Source organism: Castor canadensis, chromosome 17 (genome assembly GCF_047511655.1).
Source record: "Castor canadensis chromosome 17, mCasCan1.hap1v2, whole genome shotgun sequence".
NCBI classification, from domain to species: domain Eukaryota; kingdom Metazoa; phylum Chordata; class Mammalia; order Rodentia; family Castoridae; genus Castor; species Castor canadensis.
In genome coordinates, this window is record NC_133402.1 from 9143127 (window position 1) to 9165896 (window position 22770).

At 54.4% G+C, this 22770-nt stretch overlaps 1 protein-coding gene across 6 annotated transcripts in view; it reads left to right on the forward strand.

Annotated features, from left to right (window-relative positions):
• Positions 1–20695, forward strand: part of Clec16a (C-type lectin domain containing 16A) — a 189389-nt gene extending 168694 nt beyond the window's left edge. For 5 of the 6 annotated variants that reach the window (XM_074059112.1, XM_074059113.1, XM_074059114.1 and 2 more), the window contains 2 exons: positions 8229–8372; positions 17643–20695. In XM_074059112.1, the coding sequence (XP_073915213.1) occupies positions 8229–8372; positions 17643–17998 (500 nt within the window). In that variant the 3' untranslated portion in view covers positions 17999–20695. Of the gene's footprint in view, positions 1–8228; positions 8373–14305; positions 14430–17642 lie in introns of all 6 variants that reach the window. The other variant, XM_074059116.1, reaches the window with a different exon arrangement.
• The last annotated feature ends 2075 nt before the right edge of the window (positions 20696–22770 follow it).

Below are 22770 nucleotides of genomic sequence, written 5' to 3' on the forward strand. Positions count from 1 at the left end.
CTCAAAAGCCGCTTTACACTTTGCTATTTCAAGTTACATTAGGTAAGTGCCCTTGTCTCACTCACTCCTAAAATCTCCCGTCGTAGCCAGTGACGTGGGGGAGATTTTTGACTTGCATTGCATCATTTTCTCAAAAGGGCTGAGCCATTTCCTCTGCTGCAATCCCTGTGTCTGCAGTCGCTTTTAAAAATGTAAAGCCTCAATTCGGGCCTTCTTGGCCCCAAGTTCCAGGTACCTGAATTCCAGTTAAGTCATCAAAACAGCAAGTACTACCCGGACTGCACTAACTTTCTCAGTCCCCACAAACCCTGTGTGGTGTGCTGTCACCCACTTTACAGGAGAGAAAACATAGGCTTGTGGGGTAAGCAGGTCCCCCACAGTCACCTGCCCACATGGGCAGTCTGACCTCTGGACATGCTTCCTGTTTCCTGTTCCCTAAGTGGAAGCTCCAGGCGCAGAACCGAGCATTGGTTCTTATCAGGGCTTTTCCCTTGCAGATGTGTACACAGTAGTCTGACTGGCCGAGTCCCACAGGGCTGCAGAGACAGAATTTGACAGAGCCCTGTCCACTGAACAGCCCCAGCACCATGAAGTGTGTTCTGGGCTGATAGCCATCTCTCCTTTGTGTGACTCAGTACTCACTCTCCAACTCATCCTGACCCACGCAGTTGCAGATAGTATCTTCGGTTCTTTCTGTAGCTGATGTGTAACAGGACGTCATCATCTGTCAGTCTGGCCTAACCCCAATCAGTTAACAGGCACAGTAGGACAGGCTTCAGTGAGTGGCCAGACCCTGCCCCACCCCCACCAACTTCAGCAAACCCAAGCAAGTGAAAAGAGACCCAAGCCACAGCTCTCTGCCCTAGAGTGGTGTTAAGTACATGTCTCAGAATCTCCTCCCTGTCCCCTTTGCTCACTGCCACACTCAGGGCTGCAGACACATTAGTGTCATACCCATCAGGTGACCACCTCCTTCTGACCCAGGACAGAGAAGGGCTGATGAGGTAAAAGACTGTCTAAAAGGACATACAGTCCTTGGAGCTCAGGGGCCACTAGGAGCTGGCTCAGGGGCCATTCTTGGCAAGCAGGACTGTAGTGTGCGTCTCCGGGTCTGTGACCCCTGTGCCTGGGAGCTCCTGCTCGCTGTCTAACCAGCTCCCTTTCACTGATCTTTCAGCCCTACTCGCTGCCTCGGTAAAGAGGCGGCCCAGATCGCTGGTGAGCGTTTTAGTGCTGTGGCTGAGAGACGGTTGTGGAGCGCTTTGCTTACTAATGTACAGACGGTAATGCCATCAAAGAGGGTGGGGTGGGGTGAGCCCAAGTCCTGATGACCTTCAGTCAGAAACGCCCAAGGCCAGTTTATAAGAACCACTTTCCCCATGCTCCCCACACCCCCAGCCAATTCTCTGGGGCCTGGAGATGGACCCCGCTTTGCTAACATCCACACAGCCCAGATGCCCCCATGCAGCAAAAGGTTCACTCAGCCTTGGGGTCTCTCCCATGGGCGGCAGCCCATACACACAGGCCTTTACCCAAGAGCAAAAGCCTTCGAATGGCGCAGCTAGGACAAGACAGCCCAGAGAGAAAGTACCATACTGAAAGCCCATTTTCTCTTTTCTGCAGGTTTTCAAGTGTAGTCCTTAAAATCCAGGAGGACTTGTCCATGGATAACGAGCAATAGGCTAAACGATTCTGCAAATTCCCATCTATTTTTGTATGTTATCACTTTAAAAGCAACCAGAAATAAAAATCTTTAAGTATTAGAGGTGCAGCCAGTCAGTGATCAGGGGTTACCATGACGAGGGACAAGAAGCAGTTCATGGTGGTGGCTGTAGAATTGTCACCTTCCCCAAGTGCCTGGTTTGCAGATCTACCCCCTGGACTGGTTAGGAAGCAGCTTCTTTGGTGCCAGGACACAGGAAGAACTTAGAACACAACAGTTGGGGGGAGCCGAGAAAACACCCGAAAGCCTGATTTTGTGCCCACACCCCTGAAAAGTGCGTCATGTTAGCATCTCTAAAGAGAGAGAGACAGAGGAGGGTCTCTGTGCAAACACTGAAGCCCTCACCTGGGACCTAAACCTCCATCCTGTTGGACAGTGAGGACACTGCAGACAGACACCAGGGCCGTCCTAGCCTCAGGGCTTCTGCGTAGGAGCCCTGCCCATGTGTTGGTAGATCTTTCAATTCTCTGTGAATTTTTAAGAGGTGTCCTGGCCCTTGGCAGCTTTTTGAACAGTTGGTGGCATCTCCCTGTGGTGGCTTTTCCTGGAGAGGCCCCCTGGTGACTGCCGGCCTGCCCACCCCCAACCCTCAGCCATCATTCTTTGCTTGCCTGGGAGTGGGAGGTGGGCTGCAGAGCCGCCCCAGGTCACGCGTGTGACCTGGAATCTCCACATTACCCTAGACCTTGTAAGCGGCATCTGTGCTGAGCCACAGAAGGCTGACGTCCCAGCCTCTGTCACATCCCAGCCCCCCCACCCAGGTGACCTGGCAGGCTGCAGAGAAGGTGAAAGGACTGAGCCGGGGAAGCAGCCGGCATGGCAAGAGCAAGGCCACACCACACTTGCTGCCTTCAGTTTGTGCACGAGGTCCCAGGGCTGATTGATTTTTACTGTTTCCCAGCACCGCGAGAAAATATGAATACTGCCCGGCCGGAAACCTCAGCTGCAGCCTCTGAGTGCATTTGCTAATGAAGGCATGAAAGGCGAGCTCGGGAGCTGCAGTCCTCACTCCCCATTCACGGCCTCAAGGCCTGGCTGGGCAGCTTCTCCAGTCCGCTTTTCCACCTTGACTGGCACAGATAAATGTTGGCTTCCGTAGGGCAGGCAGCTTGCCCTCCGGATCCCAGCACTTGCCCCTGCAAAGAGGTCTGCAGAAAATGGCACCGAGTCTGAGGCTGAAGTGTGCTAGACACTCCTCAGGCTCAAGGCGCTCGGCTCAGGGGCTCAGGCAAGGAGTGACAACCGGGGCTCCCAGGGGAGGCTGGAGACCCTGACCGATGGCCATGCAGACAGGACACATGCTGGCTCTCGCTCCCGAGAGTTCTAGCTCAGGGTAGCTCAGTGGCAGAGCACTTGCCTAGCCATTCATGAGGCTCTAGGTTCCATCCCCAGCACTGCAAAAAGAGAAGACAAGAATGAGTTGTCTCTGTACCATAAAAATACAGGAGGCTTACATAGAAATCCAGAGGCCAGCTGCTTCTGAAGGACCAGAAATGGCCCCTTAAGACATGCTCTGGGTGCCCCCATAGCCATCCAGAACCATCTCCCTGACCTAGAAGCACTGTGTTCTCCTATAGAGAACAGTGTTTCTCAGTGTCCAGGGCGCTGTGGAGTAACGGAGACCAGGCTGGATGCGTGGACAGGCCGGTCCACTCTGTACCTCTGGCCTCTCATTCACTGGCATTATCAGCCAGCCAGCCATACAGGGGCTGTGATTTTCAACTGTGGGGTCCACAGAGGAAAAGGGAAAGAAGGGAATCTCCTCTCTGCGAGGCCCCAAGCCGACCACAGTAGTTCCTTTGTCATCTCTTGTATAATTTAGAGTTTCACAGCTCCGAGAGAAAAGTTTGGAAAAGTCCGTCACATGCCACTATCATGTTGTCACAGAATGGGCTGCTCCAGGCAGGCAGCTGTGTCTTTGGGGATGAGTCCATAAGGGTGTCACAGGACAGGAGACTTGCAGGTGAATGCTAGTTCCTGAGGGCTGGGTCACGCTGTGCAGTTTTCCCCAGGCCTTGATTCAACAGAACTGAATGGTGGTCTTAACATGCTACAGCTGGAAGTCTACCTGCTGTCACTTTCACCTGCCTCCACCTTGTGTTGTGGGACTGGCATCAACTGGTTTCATCATAGGGCTTTCTGTGTTTCATCTCTCTGGCATAGGGCTTGGTTTTAAAATGTAAGCAGTGCACATCCGACCCAGAAGCAGGCCTGCCATACCAGAGTCTTCAGGGCGAGGTTAGAGCTGTGTCAAGTGGGTACTCCTTGGAGTGACTCCATGCCAGCCAGGCCCTTCCAGCTCAGCCTCCTAAGAGGAACCTGCGAACCCCCAGGCACTCAGGTCATTTCCCATCTTCCAAAGGGCAGATTGTACATGGTTGTACTTCAACCATGGACTCAAAGAACACAAATTTAGCCCTGGGCAGGCCTCAGGGCTAAAGAAGCAGAGGCCTGCGGAGAGGGGGGTTTGCATGGTCCCAAAGCCAGTGTGGGCAAAGTTCGGACTCGAACCCAGGGTTCAGACTTCATAGCCAGCGCTCCCGCTATCAGTCAGCCTAAAATATAAGGATGACCTTTTTGTGGTATTTTTTGTGCATCACAGAGAGCTATTCACTAGTTCATCTTCCCAGAATAATTAGCAGGACAGGGCCAGAGTCCACAGGAAGACTCCAGGCTGCCCCTGCATGGCCCAGAAGCAGGGATGTGCCTCACCATTGGCTGGGCCTACCTGCTTCCAAAGTCTCAGCAGGCCTGGCCCAGCTCTGGGAGGTGTGTTGAGGTCCTGGGGAGCCTGGGGGAGGTAGTCATGGAGGCCAGGGTGCATCCCACAGTTGTTAAGCCCCAGCTTGAGTATGCTCAGCTCCAAGTGGCTTGCCTTCCTCCTCATTCATCCTTGTTTTGTTGTTGTTGTTGTTTTTGGCAGCACTAGGGTTTGAACTTAAGGCCGCATGCCTGCTGGACAGGAGTGGTTACCACTTGAGCCACCCCACCAGTCCTTTCTTGTGGTAGATTTTTTTCCAGATGGGGGTCTCGGGAATTATTTACCCAGGCTGGCTTTGAACCGCGATCCTCCTGGTCTCTGCCTCCTGAGTAGCTAGGATTACAGGTGTGAGCCACCGACGCCCGGCTGGTAGTAGGAATCTTAGAAAATTCAGACAAGCCAAAAAAAGAAAAGGAAACGCCACCATAGTAAAACCACCTGGCCCTCAGCCTGAGCCATGATGTCCATTCACTGTGCTCTGGACAGGGAGGGGGAAGGGAAAGGGCAGCTGCAGGAGAGCCTGAATTTCTCTCAATCAAAACATGCAGGACACTTGATTTCTAACCTTTTCTTATTTATTGAGCATTTCCCGCATGCGTAATCTTCCTTTATGCCAGCATTTCTTATTATCTATTTACTTATTTATTTATTGCAGAGGGTGAATACTGAGATTGAACTCACAGCCTCAAGCTTGCTAGGCAAGCACTCTACTACTTGAGCCACGCCCCCAGCCCTTTTAGCTTTAGTTTATTTTGAAATGGGGTCTCACTAACTGTTTTGCCTGGGCTGATCTTGAACCACAATCCTTCTATCTCTGCCTCCCAAATATCTGGTATTACAGGTGTGAGCTACCATGCCCAACCTATGCCATGGCATTTTTGTCGGGGATGAAGGACTGCGTCATCTGACTGTATCAGAACTCCTTTGCCTTCCCCTTGTTATTGGACACAGTCCTACTATTATACACACCAGAGCATGGAACATTCTTGTAGTTCAGTCTGCAGCTCCATCCACAGTGACTTCCACAGCACAGGTTCCTAGATGGGGAGTGCAAGCCCATGTGGCCTTTGTTACACATTCCCCAGGAGGAGCCAAGACTGTAATCAACAGAGCAGTCCATAGAGCCTGTGGCCTGTGATCTGTGGCTTACCTGTGTATTTGCCAGGACTTGGTAGTCCGTGTGTGTTACACAAAACCAATAGGCCTCTGACTCCTTAGCAAAGCTAGTTCATCCAGAACCGCCTGCCAGGGTTAAAGCAAGAGCTAGAGGCCAGGGCGCTCACCTTCAGTTCTCCCTGGCACCCTCCTGACTCCCTGCTGGGGCAAATCGACTCTCAGGGCAGTGGCCACCTCAACTTAAGAGTGTCCCTTGAAACTGTGGGGGGGATCAGGGCACCTGACCAGGAGAAATCACTGTACCTTTCTGGGCCAATGACGAGGGAGAGAGAGTGAAAGGAGGGAAGTGGGATTTTAAACAGGACCCTACTGTACAGGACCACGGTTGGGGATGGTTTTTCTCTGTTCAGCTTGACTACATGCAAATCTTATTGGTTAGTCTGTGGCTCGGCCCTGACCCATTTCCCAAATGAAAGAACTCACACACACACACTTTTTGTGGTGCTTGATTGCAGGGCCTCATACATTCTGAACAGTGCCTCCAACTGAGCCCTAGCCCTCATGAAAGAACACCAGTATCCTGACTATAATTCCCAAGGACCATCTCCCCCATGTGTCCTACCCCAGATGTGTTATGGTGACACATCAGGTTATGGTACTATGACGATAACCTGGGTCCTTTCAGAGAGCAAGACAGAAGACCTTGTGTTCAGAGAAGGCTGTGTGGCCACCTGGGTTACAGTCTTGCCATTCATCCACTCCAGGGCTTTACCCTGATTCTGCTGTGGCACACACCAGCCTGTGCTGGCATCTCTGATAAACAGGCAGCTGGGAAAAAAGCCTACTGACACTTTGATTTGTTGAGGGGTAATTCATTCTTGAGGCAAGTAAACAGCTTGTAAACTCGGGGGTTTACCGCTTTAAGTGATTAAGAAGTGAGCAGCTATAAAACTGGCTGTGTGAGGCTGTGGCTGATTGTCCCCATGGAATTTTCCTGACCAGTGTTTGGAGCTGCTGGATGTTTGCCATGCTTCCTCTGAGTGGGCTCCCCCGCCACACACCGTCTCTCACAGAATGCCTCCTTCCGAGGACTCCAGGGGCATTGATCCTGACGTTCCCTCCTTAACAGGCTCTGCAGTAAATGGTAGATGAGGGCAGGAAACCTCTACCAAAGAGGAGCCATGCTCAGAGACACCCTACCCACCAGACCATCTACCTGGCATAGCAGTGACAGTGTTGTGTGGCTCCTGAAGCCTGGCTGGGGGGCGCATCAGTAGACAAAAACAGCTCCTCGCAAACATAGCCCTCCTCAGTGGCCAAATGCAGGGTCCCACAGAGTCCTAAGAAGGGAGGGCCAGGACAGCAGGTCCTGTCTGTAGAAAAAGGTAAGGAGGTGAGGAGGGCACGTGAGCAGGCTTCCCTGGACCACCCTCTACACTGGGTTCAGCACCCTGCTTTGTCCAGGGTCAGGTGGGACAGTATTTTAGGCTTTGTAGACCACATGGTCTCTATGGCAACTACTCAGCAACACTGAATGTGAAATCAGTCAGTGTAAACAGTTCCATGACTGTTCTCGTAAAACTTTACTTAACTAACAGGCAGTAGCCATAGTTGCCAACCCCTCCCTGCTCAACACCTGCCACCTTCCTGGGTTCTGAGAAGGTGAGACCAGCCCAGAGGAAGTGTCATCTGGCAGCTGGACTGCCATTTCTGGCCAGTGCAGAGGGCTTGGGGTCTGGGACTGGCTACTGGGAATATGCTCCCTCAGGGAGTGGCCAGGAGGATCAGGCCCCTCTCTGCTGGAAGGAAAACTTGCCCATCCCGGTCCAAACTTGGTCCAGCATCTGAACTAGTCCCCATGGGCCCTGCCCAGCTTTGGGGGTGGAGGCGGTAACAGAAGCAGGGACCATGTGTTCTGCATAAGCCCCTGGGGTTGTTGTTGATGAAGTGTTTGTTCCACGGGAGTTTTTTGTGGGAGAGCACATGTGAAAGGAGAGAAGTCCTTGTCCACAGGAAAGCCCACATCCTAGGAAAGGACCTGGCTGAACAACGAGCTGAGGTTTATCGTGGAGAACACATTTGTAGAGCACTCACCACGTGCCCGACCTGTGCTGGCCCTGCTAAGAAGTCTGTTTATCCCCACCGTGGTGCGGTTATGAAGTGGGCAGTAGGACCCCAGCTTGCCCTAGAACCACAAGGGCAGAGCGGGTATCTGGCAGGCAGGGTCAGACTCTTCTCCTACCCAGGGCGACTTCCTGGAATGGGCCTGGCACCCTCCCTTTGGCAGAGTGTAGAATCTTAGAAGCCTAAGATTCTGACGATGCTGGCCTCAGTGTGGGGACTTTGCCGGGAGCCCTAGAAACCCCAACACCAATTGTTCCTTCAAGGGCACAGTGGCCACTGCTGAGCCAGCACCTGGCCCAGGCCCTTCCTGGCCCCAAAGCTGGCTGTGCTCTTGAAGGAACTTCACATGTGTACAGGTCAGTCCTTGGCCAGTGGGGTCAGCTCATTCCTGGGAACAGACCAGAGCTCTCAGGGAGGAGGGATAGGGTTGTTCAGGGCCCTTGGCATTGAGGTGCTGGCCTGCAGTGTTCTCCACTCCATCACACACACACTCTTGTCTTGCAGGCTTCGCCGTGGCCCAGTGCATAAACCAGCACAGCTTGCCGTCCCTGTCTTCGTCATCACCACCGACCACCAGCAGTGAGAGTACCAGCCACTGCGACTCTGGGGGCTCATCCTCCACACCTTCTGCAGCCCAGAGTCCTGCAGGTATGGGCGTGTGACTCAGTGGGAGGGCTTTGGAGAACCCTGCGACCCCTTACTTCCACTGCGGCCTTTGACCCCCAGCTCCTCCTCATCACAGTTTCTGAACACAGTAGTGGTCTGCATGCCCACAAAGCAGGTGTCACCCAGGGGCCAGTGTGACTCCTGTCTCAGGCTGGTCCACTGCTGGGCCACCCAGACTATAGTGCTGAAGGGACCGAGCACCAGGTCAGCCCAGCCCCAACCGACCTGTCACCGCCTCCAGAGGCTCAGGTGTCACCAGGAGGTGTCTCCCAGAGGCAACTGTTTGAACCTAAGAAAGGAACCACAACCCCACTAATTTCCCCCAACATACCAGTTTCTTCTCTCAGTGCTTGGTGCAGTCCTATTGTCCCATAGGGACACCTTTGGGAGTTTGTCAGGATGTGATGTGGTTGCATCTTGCTGTTCTTTAACTTTGGCACAGAGAGAATCCATGAGCCCTGGAGTCAGCCTGGACCAGCACATGCGAACACACCCAAGTTCCCCACCCCACCCCAGGCCCACCTTAGCTGCTATGCTGCACCGGCTCCCAGAGAACAAACACTCCAAGTTCTCGAACAGCATGGCCCCAGTGCAGCCAGAGGAGCAGGGCTCAGGCAGGGACAGGCTTTAATGCTTCCAGCTGGTGTAGGACTTCATGCCCCAGGGGTCTAGAGGGCCCTGGTGACTCTGGTCTGCATTTGGTGGTCCTCTCTATTTCTGCATGGTCTAACCAGAGCCCTCTCTCATCGTGTCTCAGGGCCCCTTACCCATCACTCTTTCAGTGGTGGAGTGAGGGATAGTGACGAGGCATACGGAAGGGCACAGCCCATGCTACCATCCCTGAGTGCCAAGGGCCGAGAGTTTCCCGGGTGCCACATAGGTCTCTCTGGTGTTTTCAGCTTTTACATTCCTAACAGAGGGTTAAGCCAGCCTGGCGCCCATGCCTACGCCACCCCAGTCCACCCCTGCCTCCCCCCACAAAGCACCTCTTACCCATCTCCTATTGTCATGGGGCCCAGCAGAGAAGTCCTCTCAGCCACCTCACTGGGACCCTCCTCCACTCAGCATCTGCTGTTCCTCCTGCCCCAGGTTGGGAGAGGTAGCTGTAGCTCCAAGTGATTACCACCGCCACTCCCGGGCTCATGGCTGGAATTCAGTCAGAGCGTCCTTCAGACACCAAGACAGCCCTTGGGTCCCTCCTAATACTGTCCTCATATTTGTCCCTGGTCAGACATGCAGGGCTATGTCCATGTGCTCAAGTGCACACACCTGGTGTTGCATGTTTATTTCTGTGTCTGTGTGTACACCCAAACACACATTTCCAGTTGCTCCTGGGTGAAAGTTCTCTCCCCACGCAGCAGTGCCTACCTATCTTCCATTTTTTTTAGGAGACACAGCCAACAGCTAAGTGAGCAAATGAGCTGGCACTTCTTTGCCTAAAACCAAAGCCAGCAAAGACCCACAGTATCTAAATGAGCCACATCTGCATGTGTGGCTCATTTAGATACATGACAGGGGGTTCGCCGCTGCACCTCCCCCAGACTCACATCTGCAGTATGCACTACCTTCCTTTTCCTTGGCCTTCCTCAGCCCCTCTGTCCCCTCTCTCACCATTCCTTGCAGCGTGCCAAACGTGTATTCTCGCAAATCCAGGGGCTATTCACTGGGCTGTCAGGTGGCCAGGCAGTTCCAGGAGATAAGTGATAGTCAGAACCTCCAAGGTGTCTACCCCCATTCAGTGAATCCCCAGCAGGCTGCAGAGGCAAGCCTACAGGCCCCATTTTTAATGCCTCATGACAGTAAAAGCCTAAGGCCTGCTGCCTGTCTGACTCTGAAGCTCTTAGATAAAACTCACCTCCCAACAAAGGGCCGGCCTGGCGGGCAGCTCACACTCCACTTGCACAGAGAACAGCTGCCCTGGGATGCAGCTATTGATCCCTGGAAGGAGAGAGCATTTTGCTGTGAACTAGCTCCTCCTGCCAGTCCATGCAGAACAAAGTGTGTGTGTGTGTGTGTGTGTGTGTGTGTGTGTGTGTGTGTGTGTGTGTGTGTGTGTGTGTGAAGCTCCTCCTGCCAGTCCATGCATGCAGAACAAAGTGTGTGTGTGTGTCCCCACAGGGGCAGGTCTGACCTGATGGTTCCAGTATCTGCCTGGTACCCTACCAAACTGCTAGAGGGAGAGCTCAGGCTAGAGGAAGGGATAAGAGCCCTCTGCCAGTGGCCTGGCTTGATGTTAGCTCTGCGTAGTGGCCCAGTGTTTAGGCTTCTGATCAGAGAAGGCTCCCCCACATGACCGCCTGGCCAGACTTCCCACCGCTTCAGCTAGAAGTGACATCCTTGGACACCATCCTTGCAACAGCCAAGCAACAGGATGGGCTGGAGGGTGCCTCTCCCCAGCCCCAGCCCATCCACCCCACCACCCGCTACTCAGGCTGGATAGCTGCGGCCCTGCCAAGGGGCCACTTGTCCTCAAATGGTTTTTTTGTTTTTGTGGTAGTACTGGGGTTTGAACTCAACTCAGGTCCTCATGCTTGCCAGGGAGTCACTTTACCACTTGAGCCACCCCACCAGTCCTTCAAAGTGTTTTTTGAGGGCACAGTGCCACATCAGGAGCATTCCTGACCCTGTGTTTATAGCATCCAGGGTTCAGGAAACTCCCTTGTGTAGACAGCAGCACCAGGCCCTTTGGAACCAGAACTGGCAAAGCTCAGAGGCTCCTTTGCCCCTCAGGTCACACTTTGTATGATCAGGTGTTTGGTTAGGAGAGTGCACAATCAATGTCTTCCACTCTTGATGAGACGCCCAGTTTCCCTTCTATGGCTCTGCCCTGTGGTTCTGAACACTTAAATTGTACAAGGTGTCGTTAACAGCTAGGGGTGTGACAAAAACCCGGTTAAGTGGGAGGATGAGGGTCTACCGCTGCGTAGCACAGCAGGGAAGTCACAGCTCCTAGAAACTCATTGTGGGAGTGTATGAGACTGTGGACATGCTCATGACCCTGAGTGGATGATCACGGTCTGTACACGTGTGCCAACATACCACACTGTGTCCCATAAGTATGTACAATTGTGTGTCAACCTGAAATTCCTTTAAAAAAATCTAAGGAGCTAGGGTGACCCTCACATTCCTCTAGCGGTTCTCATGGCCTGGGCCCAGCCACTCTGCAGTCTTCCTAGTCTGCACGCTGCACAGCGCCCCAGTAGGCACCACTTCCAAAACTGAGCCCACCTCATGGTGCCTGGCACTATGCACTTCACAGACACACCCCACGCCCACTGGACAGTTGAACACGCAGGAACTCAGAAAGGCCATGCAACTTGTCCAAGGTGACACAGCTAGCAAGCAGGGAAGTCTGAATTTGGCCCTGCGTTTGGCAACTCCAAAGTCGTGCTGCACCTTCTGGAACAACCCAGCAGCAAATATGGTTCTTGAGTCTCTGGGATTTCCAAGTGGTGTCCCAGAGACCTAGCCTTGGTTTGGATTCTGGCTGAAGCAGCCCATGAAGCACAGCTGTCTTTCCAACAGCCCCCTGCCAGTCCCACCAGAAAGCCTCAACCCCACCCGTAAAGGCCAGGGAACTAGTACAGCCTCAGGCGCCTGGCCTGTGTGGGCCCCTGTCAGACGAAGACCCGGTGATCCCCTAAATCAACATCACAGTGGACTCCCGGTGGCCATGCTTCCTCTGCAGCCTGAGTAGGTTTATCCCCAGGTTAGAGGGTAAACCCACTGATGCTCGGCGGGGTTACCTGCCTCAAATCTGTCCAGTTCGGGAGCCTCACACTTCCTTCCTGGCTCTGAAAGAGGCCCATGTCTCTCCCTAACTGATGTTCTCAACCTCCCACTGGGCCTCCAACCTGAGTTCCCAGGCTGCCACTCTTAGTTCTGGGGACTTGAGACCTGAGCCAAGAGGTCCCTCCAGCAGCCTGGCCCTTGCGTGGCTTCTCATTCCCTTAGCAGCTTGTCTCCCTGCACTTTCTCCACCTCCAGCTTGGGTGTCCCCTGACACACACACACACACACACACACACACACACACACACACCACCCATTGTATTATCTTGCTCTAAGCAGGCAAGCTTGCATTGCGTCCCTGCAGTGCACAAGCATTAGGGACACAGGTAGCAAAGCAAGGTCTCACAGACCTTGATCAGGAGCACTGAGGCCCATCAGTTACCACAGGACCTGTATACTTGGCAACAACAAGGGGGCCATGCCAGGGCTCTATCCAACAGCACAGAACAACCATGGGGAGGGCAGTGACTGATGCCACCAGAGCCTGACCCTCTGTTTGGTTGGAGGCAAATGGAATCCTTTCCCCATCTCCCTGCAGACTCTGTCCTTCCCAGCAGCCTGGGAAGCAGGCATTCTTTAAGAAATGGGCCTCTTCCTATCAGGACCAAGGCCTCTGGCCCAACCATAACCTCAGACCTGCAGACCTATCACAGGCCCCTCAGCCAGAACGGGAGGTGACATACTGAGGGGCCACAGGCTTGCTGGTGACCCAGAGACCACCTCTGTGCCAGCAGTGCCTGCTTCTGTGTCCCCTCTACACACCAGAGACAGAACTGTGGATGCTCTTGATAGCTCTTCAATAAGTGTTCAAATGGGGAGATGGGGCAAAAGATACCCCAAACCGAGGGGAGAGCCCAAAGCTAAATTTCCTGACAACCCAAGGAGCCAACCAGAGATGACTGGCAGGGAACGGATTTTATTTCATTGTCAGCTCACCTGTCAAAGCTGTGCCAAGGGGGACTTTTGTGGCGGGCTTTCATACCCCTATACCAGTTGGTCTGTTTGCCTACCTGCCCTTCTGTCCATTTTGGAGCTTGTTAGGCTGCTGGCAAAGGCTTACAAGAAGAAAGAATGGGCTCGTTCCTGGGGATGGCCTGGCATTGGGAGCCTCTGCATCCTCCCTCCCATCCTCACCCCCTCTCTATGCCCCTTGTTTGAACACACCCCCTTCTCCCCGGCTCACCTCCCAGTTGAGCCAAATGGAGCCAGACAGCCCAAGACTGGTCTGCACATCACTGAACTCAACCATTCCAGCCCAGCAGGACTTTAAGAACAGAGACTCCACTTTTCTCTATGGCACCATTATTTTTATTGTGGTAAAGTATGCATAGCAGAGCAAGTGTCATCTTGGCCATTTTCAGTGTGAAGCCATGGCACTGAAGCATGCTCCCATCGTGCTCCTCGGCACTACTTTGAGTTTCTCTTGTATCCTGAGTTTGTCTCTGAGACTGTGGACCCCCACTCTGCAACTCCCCCTCTGATACTCCTGAGATTAGCGCCCACCCTTGGCCACCATGCACGTGGTCTCAGCTTCAGACCTGCTTTCCAAGGTGTGGGGGTCACCAGTTGTTCCTGGAGAGTGATAGATACCCTGTGGCTGGAGGCCGGGCAGCGTGTACCTCAAGCATCGAGGCTTTCCCGGAACTCACCAACCATGTGCTGGCTGGAGCAAAGGCTGACACTGAGTGCTGTCACCCCGTGTGCCAGGGTCAGAAACCCGCTGGATTTACTTAGGTGGTTTGGCTCTGGTCCTCAGCCTGTCCTGGGAGGCAGGGCCTTCAGTTCTTTACCGCTGGCCCCAGCTAAAACACACGGTCAGTTTTGTTCTTCTGTCCCCTGAGTTTTCTAACCAACTAGATGTTGCTGATGACCCAAGTCTTTCCTTTCTTCCAGGATTGGACCTTCTCTGTCTTTATCTCTCCCGATCCTGCCTCATCCTGGGGGGATGGTGCGGGGGTGTCCTTTCTGCATGGGGGGCTGGCACTCCTCCTACCAGCTGCCAGGAGCCCTCGCTCTTGTTGATGCTTCGCGTCCGTCACTGCTCTGTGTCCCTCTCTCCATGTCACCGTCACTGTTCCATTGTTAAAGGCTTTCTATGATCTGTCGCTGTGTTTTCCCTCTAGTCAGGAATGGCAGGAAAGGACGCCGGCGCGTGTTCAGCCTGTCGGAGGCCGACAGTCATGGTGGCCACTGGGTTTAGTGCTTGGAACGGCAGCTGCCCCAGCAACTCGCGCACAATCAATTCAGGCAGGTCTCCTCCAGGAACCCCCACCGCCGGGCCCACGACGTCCCTGCCACACTCAGCAGGGTCTGAACAACAAGGAGACAGGCTGGACTGAGAGGACGCCAGGCCATGCGGGAGCCTCTGACATCAGCATTTCCTCAGCTTCCCCGCAAACCCGGCTCTCCCCATGCCCTTTCTGTCCTCATCCAAATCCCCAGCCTTTGGCCGTCATGTCAGCTCTTCCTCTGCAGCCTGGAAACACTGTCTTCGTCCTGAGATACCACCCAGTGTCAGGCTCGGCAAGGCCGCCCCAGACCTGAGCTGGAGTCAGAGTGTCCCCAGGCATCCCCAAGGTCCCTTAGTTTAGGTCATGGGGACTGACTAAGGCTTGGGCAGCCGTTGGCTGGAGAATTAAGTATTTGTAAAGTCACCTTGCTTCTTTTTTTCCCCTGGCCTTGTCCAAAGCTAAGTGGCAAATTCAGTCACAAGAGGCCATAAATCATTTCCCTTATAAACATATCCACGAGTGGGACCCACTGCCTTGCATTTAACGCTCACACTCAGTGTCACGGGCAGTGCTGGTCAGGGGCACTGCCTAGCAACCAGCTCACTTTGTCAGGGCCCACCGCTGCTTCCTTCTTCTGTGCCATTTCTCCTGTGGTTTCTGCTGTTTCTTCTCCAGTGGCAGTTGCACTTGTCACGGAGCCTTCTGCCTTGTTTTTCGTTTACGGCCATCCCTCTGAGCTTTGCCCCATCTCCTCCTCTTCCCCCAGCACTTGCTCAGCCTTTCCCAGCCCCTGCACAGCAAACCCACATCTTTACTGGAAGCCACCATTCACTTGACAGGGATCAGTTGAGGCCCTGCTCCAAAGCTGCACATGGGCTAGAGAGGGCGTCGGCTAGGGAGGATGGGGTCCCACCACGTCGGTGTCCTCACAGGCCGGAGGCCTCAGAGGCCCATTCACCACTCACAGACTTGCTGGATTCCCACATGGCCTTGGCGCTGCTCCCCAGCCCATGGCCAGGAAGGCGGACGTCTCCAAAGCCCTCATCTCCTGGGCCTGACTCATGGCCTTTGAGCCCAAAACCCCCAGCATGCTAGTGACACCACAGGTCCAACGATAACCTTTGCAGCTCAGCCATGACCAGAAAACGTGACCTTGCTGAGTAACTTTCCCGGGTGAAAACCTGGCGTGGTTCTCCCTTCTCCCCCTCCCTGGACTGGATGACTTTGTAGCTTGTCTTCAGGAAGCAGTTCTTAGCAGTTCAAAAGGCAGTGTCCTAGAGGTAAGGGCACCCAAGAGGGGCTTGGTTTTCCTCTTAATACAAATGCAGGTATTTGTAAAGGAAAAGCCAACCCTTTTAACAGAAATTGTTGGTTTTTTTCCTAAAGAAGAAAGCACTGTTTGGTAGTTGATTTGTCTACAGCCACCCACATCCTTGACTGTTCTCATCACCAAAGCCCCTGGGAGCAGGGATGGAGCTTTTCCAGCTTCTGGAATGTCTGCCTTGAAGGCGCTGCTTTGAGCAAAGAAGGAACTCTTGCCTGGAAGTTTTGAGAACACCTGAAAGAAATGGTTTTGCCCCTCTATCCCTAGCCAGCAGACAGCACCACTTAGAGAATTAGTCAGCTCCCAGCTGCCTCCTTCGCAGCTAAGCTCACTTGTGGATCCCTCTGTGTAGAAGGTCCCAGCTAGGCCACACCCACTGGGAGTGAAAGCCAAGTGGGGAGCCAGATGAGCCCCTGAGAGTCCACCTTCTGTGCACAGGCAGATTGTGCAAGGTCAGGACGGGGCCGAGCCAAAGCTCGCCCAGCTCACAGGCAGCCTTTCAGCAGAGCAAGACAGCTGAAAGTCAGAGAAACCAGAGTTTGTGAGTAGCAGGAACTGAGTGTTTTGGGGGCTCAGATGGCACCTGCGTCACATTTCCAGCAGTTCCCACTGGCTCCCTGGTCCCCAGACCCACGCAGTGACAGTGGTTCTCTCTGGACCCTCTCTCTCACTCACTCCTCCCCTCTATTGGTTCTGTAAAGAAAGGGCAGGCTGGGGCTGTAGCTCAGGCATAGACCTCTCACCTAACTAGAAGCATGAGGCCCTAGGTTCCATCCAGCTCTCCCAAAGAAACCAGCCAGACAAGGCCTGAGGTGGAAATGAATTGGGCCCATTCACAGCTCACTGTGGTCGGAGCCAGGGCAGTGCGTGCAGGGGATGTTGGGGGGTCGTCTCTGCTTTTCCTTTTCCTTGGGGGTCTCCTCCTCACCCTCATACAGTCTTCACCCTATTTGCTTTGAGTTTTCTCTGCGCTCTTCCATTCTTTTGCTGTGTGTTCAGTTTGCCTTTCTGTTTTATTTTGGCTTAAAAGAGTGAAGAAAAACTAACTCAACCAGAATCACAGTAAACAAAACAAAACTAAAACAATGCCTCCCATCTTCCCCGGCCACGCAGCATAGTCAGCACCTTCCAAGCCCAAGACACGTAGGAATATGCCATCAAAGCAGGGTGCCCACCACCCCTCCTCAGGCTCTGAAAATGCCCAGCCTCCGTCCAGTCTCTTCTGGTGTCTATACAGGCCAGCTCATCATTGAAAAATAATGGGACACCATTTGTCTGCCATTTACTTAAGGGTTTTGAAAAGTGCTAAAACCAAACACCAAACTGCACAAAACACCCACCCCTGCCACTCTACCAATACCTGCCATCAGGTATTTTCATGGTCCCTCCCCAGGGCCCCTTTGGGGAAGTCAGATAATAGGGGCCAGGTGACCCTGCCCCCTTGCTGGATGCAAGCTTGGCACTTGGAGAAAGAGACAAGGCACAATCCAAGGCTTTGTAAGCTGGAAAGTTCCATAGAAATTCCTGTTCTTTTTTTTTTTTTTTTGCTATCGCTGAGGGTTTCCTCTTGGATAAGTGTCACCGTTGCCCTTCTGAGTCACAAATTCATCAGGCAGCCAGTCCAGACTGGCCCAGCCAGAAAGCCAGGTCTCTGCACCCAGAAACCGTGCTCTCATAAACCACAAGCTATTTTACACAAGCCCCCATTTTCCCCTGGTATCATGGGCCCTGACACACTTTCCCCAGGCCTAAGTAAAACTGGATTTAGCAGTGTCTGTGGAGCCAGGCCACAACCTCCCACTCAGACTTCCCAGGGCCTCAGTTTGGGACTGAAAGCGGAGGGTACCAGCCTGACCACCAGCCAGGGCTAAATGGGCTCCTGTTTTTTTTTTCTCCCCCACCTAGACGCCCCCACAACTCTGGAACAGCCTCAGCCTCACCTGCCTGACCAGTTGGTGATCATCAATGAAACGGAAGCAGACCCCAAGCCCAGCAAGAACTCAGCCAGGGGCGCAGAGGTGGAGACTGTACACTTGTCCCCCAGTCTCCTCCCCGCCCAGCAGCCCACCATCTCCCTGCTCTATGAGGATACTGCCGACACACTTAGCGTCGAGTCGCTGACCCTGGTTCCCCCAGTCGACCCCCACAGCCTCCGCACTCTCACAGGTGTCTCCCAGGCCCCCACCCCAGCCACACCATGCATAGAGACCCCGGATGAGGAGGCTGCCCACGTGGAGCCTACGGGCCCCACTGAGCACTGAGGAGTGCCAGGGCCTCCTTTGTGCGTGTAGCCCACTGGCAGGGACCCCAATGTTGATGGAGAGCCATCCGGAGCACCCCAGTTCTCCACGGCCCAGCACCACCTCCACACCTGTGCCTGCGTTTCTGTGATCAGAAGACACCCGCGCTCCACATGAATTCCTTTTTCACTTGGTACATCTTTGAGAGCAGGCCGGGACCCACAGAGACGCCCAGTGGGTGCAGATGACAGCAATGGCTGCTCAGGGAGGAGGCTGCGCTCCTTGGCTCTGCCTGGCAATAGGCAGCAGGACCCACTGGTGCCCTCCCTTCCTTTGGGCAGCTCCTCTGCACCATTCCCAGTGTGCACAGATTGGACAAAGTCACTGTGGGTTAGAGGTTTGTAGAACAGTGAACTTAGATAAATTTCCTTTGGCTATTTATTTCTGTTTTTGGTAGTGGAAGAAAATCTTTTATTTAAAAAGCATCTATTTGGGGGGGTGAAGCCACGAAAATCCTCAGTCCCATGGTTTAATGTCATCAAAAGCATCGGATCCTGGCTAGGCCGCCTTTCCCTTTCCCTTGAGCCTCTCAGTGCTTCGTTTTCGAGTTCTCAGTGTCACTTTCTCGGTTTTCTTAACTGATTCTTTCTCTGTTACTAACTCTGTAAGCCTGTGGAACGATAAAGTCCCTTCCTGGAAAGTTTAGATTATTTTTAAACAGAAATGAAGTACCCTCTGGTCACATGGAGTGAGAGGCCGCAGCTGCTCCCCACTCAGGACACCCTTCCCACCTCTCCTAGCACCGTGCAGGAACAGAGACAGGGACGGGCTTTCAGCACCATCCTCCACACTTGCTGTCTGCGTCTATCTGAGAAAGAACCATCTGGGGCTGAGAAGACCCCAGACCCAGTGGCCATGACAAGAATTAAAAGCAAGGGAAGCCATCCTCAGTGTTGCCAGCTGCCCACTGTGTGTGGGAGCCTCAGCCACAAGCCAGGCATCCCAAAAGCACCCACGTCTGTCCCCTGTCCTGTCAGCTGCTGCCACTACAGTGCAAGCTTGTCTCAAAACAAAAACCCCACTGTTCCCCGGGCATGTGCACATGAGGACTCAGATATGTCCCACACAGCTGCATGGCTTTCCTCTCCACTCAGCTAGCTCAGGTGCCACCCCTTGCCTTGGCTCCACAGCAGACCTGCATGGCTTTCCTGCAGACGTGGCCCTGGGAGACACCTCACCATCTGCCTGTAGAGGAGCATAGCCCTTGCCACCACTACCTAACCAGCCTTCTTGCAGGGCCCACCAAGGCTGGAGCTCAGTTTCCAGGAGAGGGAGCAGAGTCCTCCAGTGCTGGTGCCCAGCCAGCTTTCACCATCATAGGCACAAGGACTGCTTCTCACAGAGCAGACCATGTCGAGAAGAGAGGCCATACTGCAGGCGGAAATCCTAAGAGCCAAGAAGGGAAAGCCGTGGCCATCAGCAGAGCCCCTGGGAAGGGGAGGAAGCTAGAGTTGGGAGAAGGGAAAAGATGGCCATTGGGGAGGAGGTCCATACCACCTGGACATGGGGGCTGATCTTTCAGAGGGAGAGGTGGCCATAGGAACAAGAGCAGGTGAGTGACTTCCCACCTGTGGCCTGTGAGAGGTGAGCCTGTGGCAGGCCCAGGTCCTCCAGGGACCCCCCATCTGCTGTCCAAAATCCAGTGGCTCCAACTGGCCTTGTAGCCACCAAACACTTCAGGAAAGGTCCTGGGTGAGTGTGCAGCCAACCCTGGAGGACCGGCTGTTGAATAAAAGGCACCAGGCATCAGATCTACCTTACGCCCTGGTCCAAGAATAGGCCTATCCCCCAGCTGGGCTTACCAGGTCATTCCGAGGGGCTTCCTTCGGCTGGGGGCTGGCAGCTCACTTCTGCAGGATATGCCCAGGTGAGTAGGGCTCCCTGCCACGTCCTCAGGCCAGGAGCTCAGTAGCCTGGAGAAGGCAGCTGGTCCTCGTGGACCCACCTCATCCAGGTCTTGGCTATGCTGGTACAGGGGTCACTGCTGAGTCTTTGGGAGCACCGCACAAACCTAATAGCTGGGCCCTCCAGCCAGGCCTGTCCCCACAGAACACACTGGATCCTGGCAGTGATGGCGGGAGGTATAGCCAGGGGTCTGGGGAAGCCCACAAGCTTGGTCGTGGCCTCTGACCACAGGTTATAGGGGCAAGGTGAGCTCCCAAGATGGAGGGGTGGCAGCAGAGCCAGAGTGGAGCTGGGGGAGTGTCCCCCAGAACAGGCCCACCTGGCTGCTCTCTGCAGAACACAGTCCCCCACTACCCAAACACGGTACTAGGCGCTCCAGGGAATGGGGACAAAATGCACCTCCTAGGGACAGATACAGGGTTTCTCTGTGGTCTCTGAGGTACACTGTTTTCAGACCCAGTGAACAGGTTCTGATCTTTCCTAGATGCAATAAATGTGAAATGTTTCATGCAGTCACGTTGACAGTGGATATGAACTTCAGAGTTCCTTCTGTTCCTTTGAACTGAAAACTTGTGAATATCTGGTCCCAAATAGGAGCTGGGGTGGGAAAACTCTGTGCTCTGACCGTCCTAGGGAAGTACCTGCTTTGGCCCACGTGACTCATTCTTCATGGGTACTGAACACAAGGGTGGAAATGAAAAAATGGAACTTCCGTGTAAATTTGAACTTGGCAATAAAAGAGGAAAAAAATTACCAAGAGTGTGGCCTGCTGGTCCTTGGGGGAGGTCATGGCCTGGCAAAGGAAAACGTCCTGGGCGCTGACCCCTTATCCTGTTGTGATTACCCTCCTCTGCCTCCACTCTTGGCTTGCAGGAGGTTGGAGCAGCGGGTTCTGCTCCAAGGCTGGGACAATGCCCCGGGGGCACTCAGGGCCCTTCAGGAAGGGCCCGCCCTTGCCAGGGGCAGGGAGCTTGGTCCTGTTCTGCTGGGCACGGGCTCCCCCATCAGAGTCTCAGTTTCTGTGTCTATGGGATGGGACGTCACCAGCAGCTGCACTGCGGCTGTGATGTGCTACGGGGAGGAGGTGGGCTCTCGCGGAGGACCGCCCACCCAGAACAGCATAAGGGACAGGCTGGGGCAGGCGCAGCTCTTAGCCAGCAGAAACCGTGGAAATCCCTGGAAACAGAACAGAAGATTTTCCCTCTTTTGATATTGTGGCCCAGGAACTGCTGGGAACTCCTGCTGCATCTTGAGAGCCCAAAAGAACGAGCAAGGCCCCCTCCTCAAGGGTTGAGGTGATGCTGAGGCGAGAAGGAAGCCGCCACCAAGGACAGGGTTGCCATCCCTGCCTCAGCCACCTTTGCAGTGTTGGCCACCAGGGTCCCTTCCCCTGCTGGCCCTGAACTGTCTCAGTTCTCAGAAGTCTGGCCACAAGGCCTGGGCCCACAGAGGCTCCAGGGTCCCTTGGGTTGAGCTGAAGCCTGCTCTGCCCTGGGGCCTGGTTTCCACTAGCTATGGCTACAGGTGGCTGACCTGGGGTCCAGGGCCCCACCTCAACCTCCTGTGCCCCCACAGCAGCCCTGCTTTAAGCACATGGGCTGCATTCACATGTCTCAAGGACTTTAATCCAGAAAAGGGAACTTGCTGGCAGGAAGCCAGGGAGGCGTGGCGGATGCCGGGGTGGGCCGAGCAGGGGACCGCAGCAGTTGAGGGTTGGGCTGCCTCCCTGCCCATCCCAGGTCGCCAAGCCCGGGCCGGGCCTGGAGCACTGATGGGGAAGGAAGGAGCCCTTGCCTGCGTGCTCTGGGCTGCCCTGACAGCCCCACTGCTGTGTGAATGTCCTTGAGACACTGGAATCAGCTGGAACTTGAGTCCATACCCCAGGTGGAGCCAGGGCACCCCCAACCACGATGATCCTAGCTGGAGACCCTTTGCACAGCCCTGGGTACGGAGTAGGTGCTCGATAATGGCACTGTCCTGCCTGTCTTTTCATTGGGAGCCAAGTATGGAGCCAGCATCTGCCTAGTTTGACTTCCTGCTGTTTCCCTTGCCCGCATGTGACCTGGACCAGGTCCCCTCTGTGCTGGGTCTTGCCTGTCGGTAAAGTGACACTTACAGTCAGCACCAGCCTCTGAGGTTCTTGGGGCTTGTGCGGGTGAAATGCCAGCTCAGGGTGGCCTAGGAGGCTTTTGCAATGGTTTCTCCCGCCTGCTTTCCCACCCCTAGAGTTAGGATCTGGAATGTCCCCCAAAGGTCCCTGGGTTCAATGCTTTGTCCCTATGTGGGGCTTTCGGGAGGTGGTGGACCCCCTAAGAGGCGGGACCTAGCGGGAGGTCTGTAAGTCCCCGGGGGCATTCCCATGAAGGGGGTAAAGGAGAGCTGGGACCCCAGCTCCCTCCTCTCCTCTCCTTTTGTTCTGTGCCATGAGGTGACTCCAGCGGTGATGGGCCACCAAAGGCCCAAAGCAGCAGCTGGGCCAGCGGGGTGTGGACTGAACTCTCCAAGAGTGAGGCAAAAGAAAACTTTTCTCTTTATAAGTTGATTGTCTCCGGTGTTTGTTACAGTAACAGAAACCAGGTTCTCACTCAGGAGTCGCTTGAGGCTTCTTTGGTGGCTGGTGACCATCACTTCGCCTCTGCGAGTCTCCAGCTCTCCTGTTGTGCACCCTTCTCCCCAGACTGGAAGTGACCCACTGTAGAGCAGTCACTGTCACTGTCTCCCCGGGGCCTCGTGAGAGTCTCTCTGGAGGAGACCTGAGGCAAGGCCTGGCGGGGTCTGTCCCAGTGCATCCTGATGGCACCAGGCGGGAGGGGCAGGTGAGGGCAGGT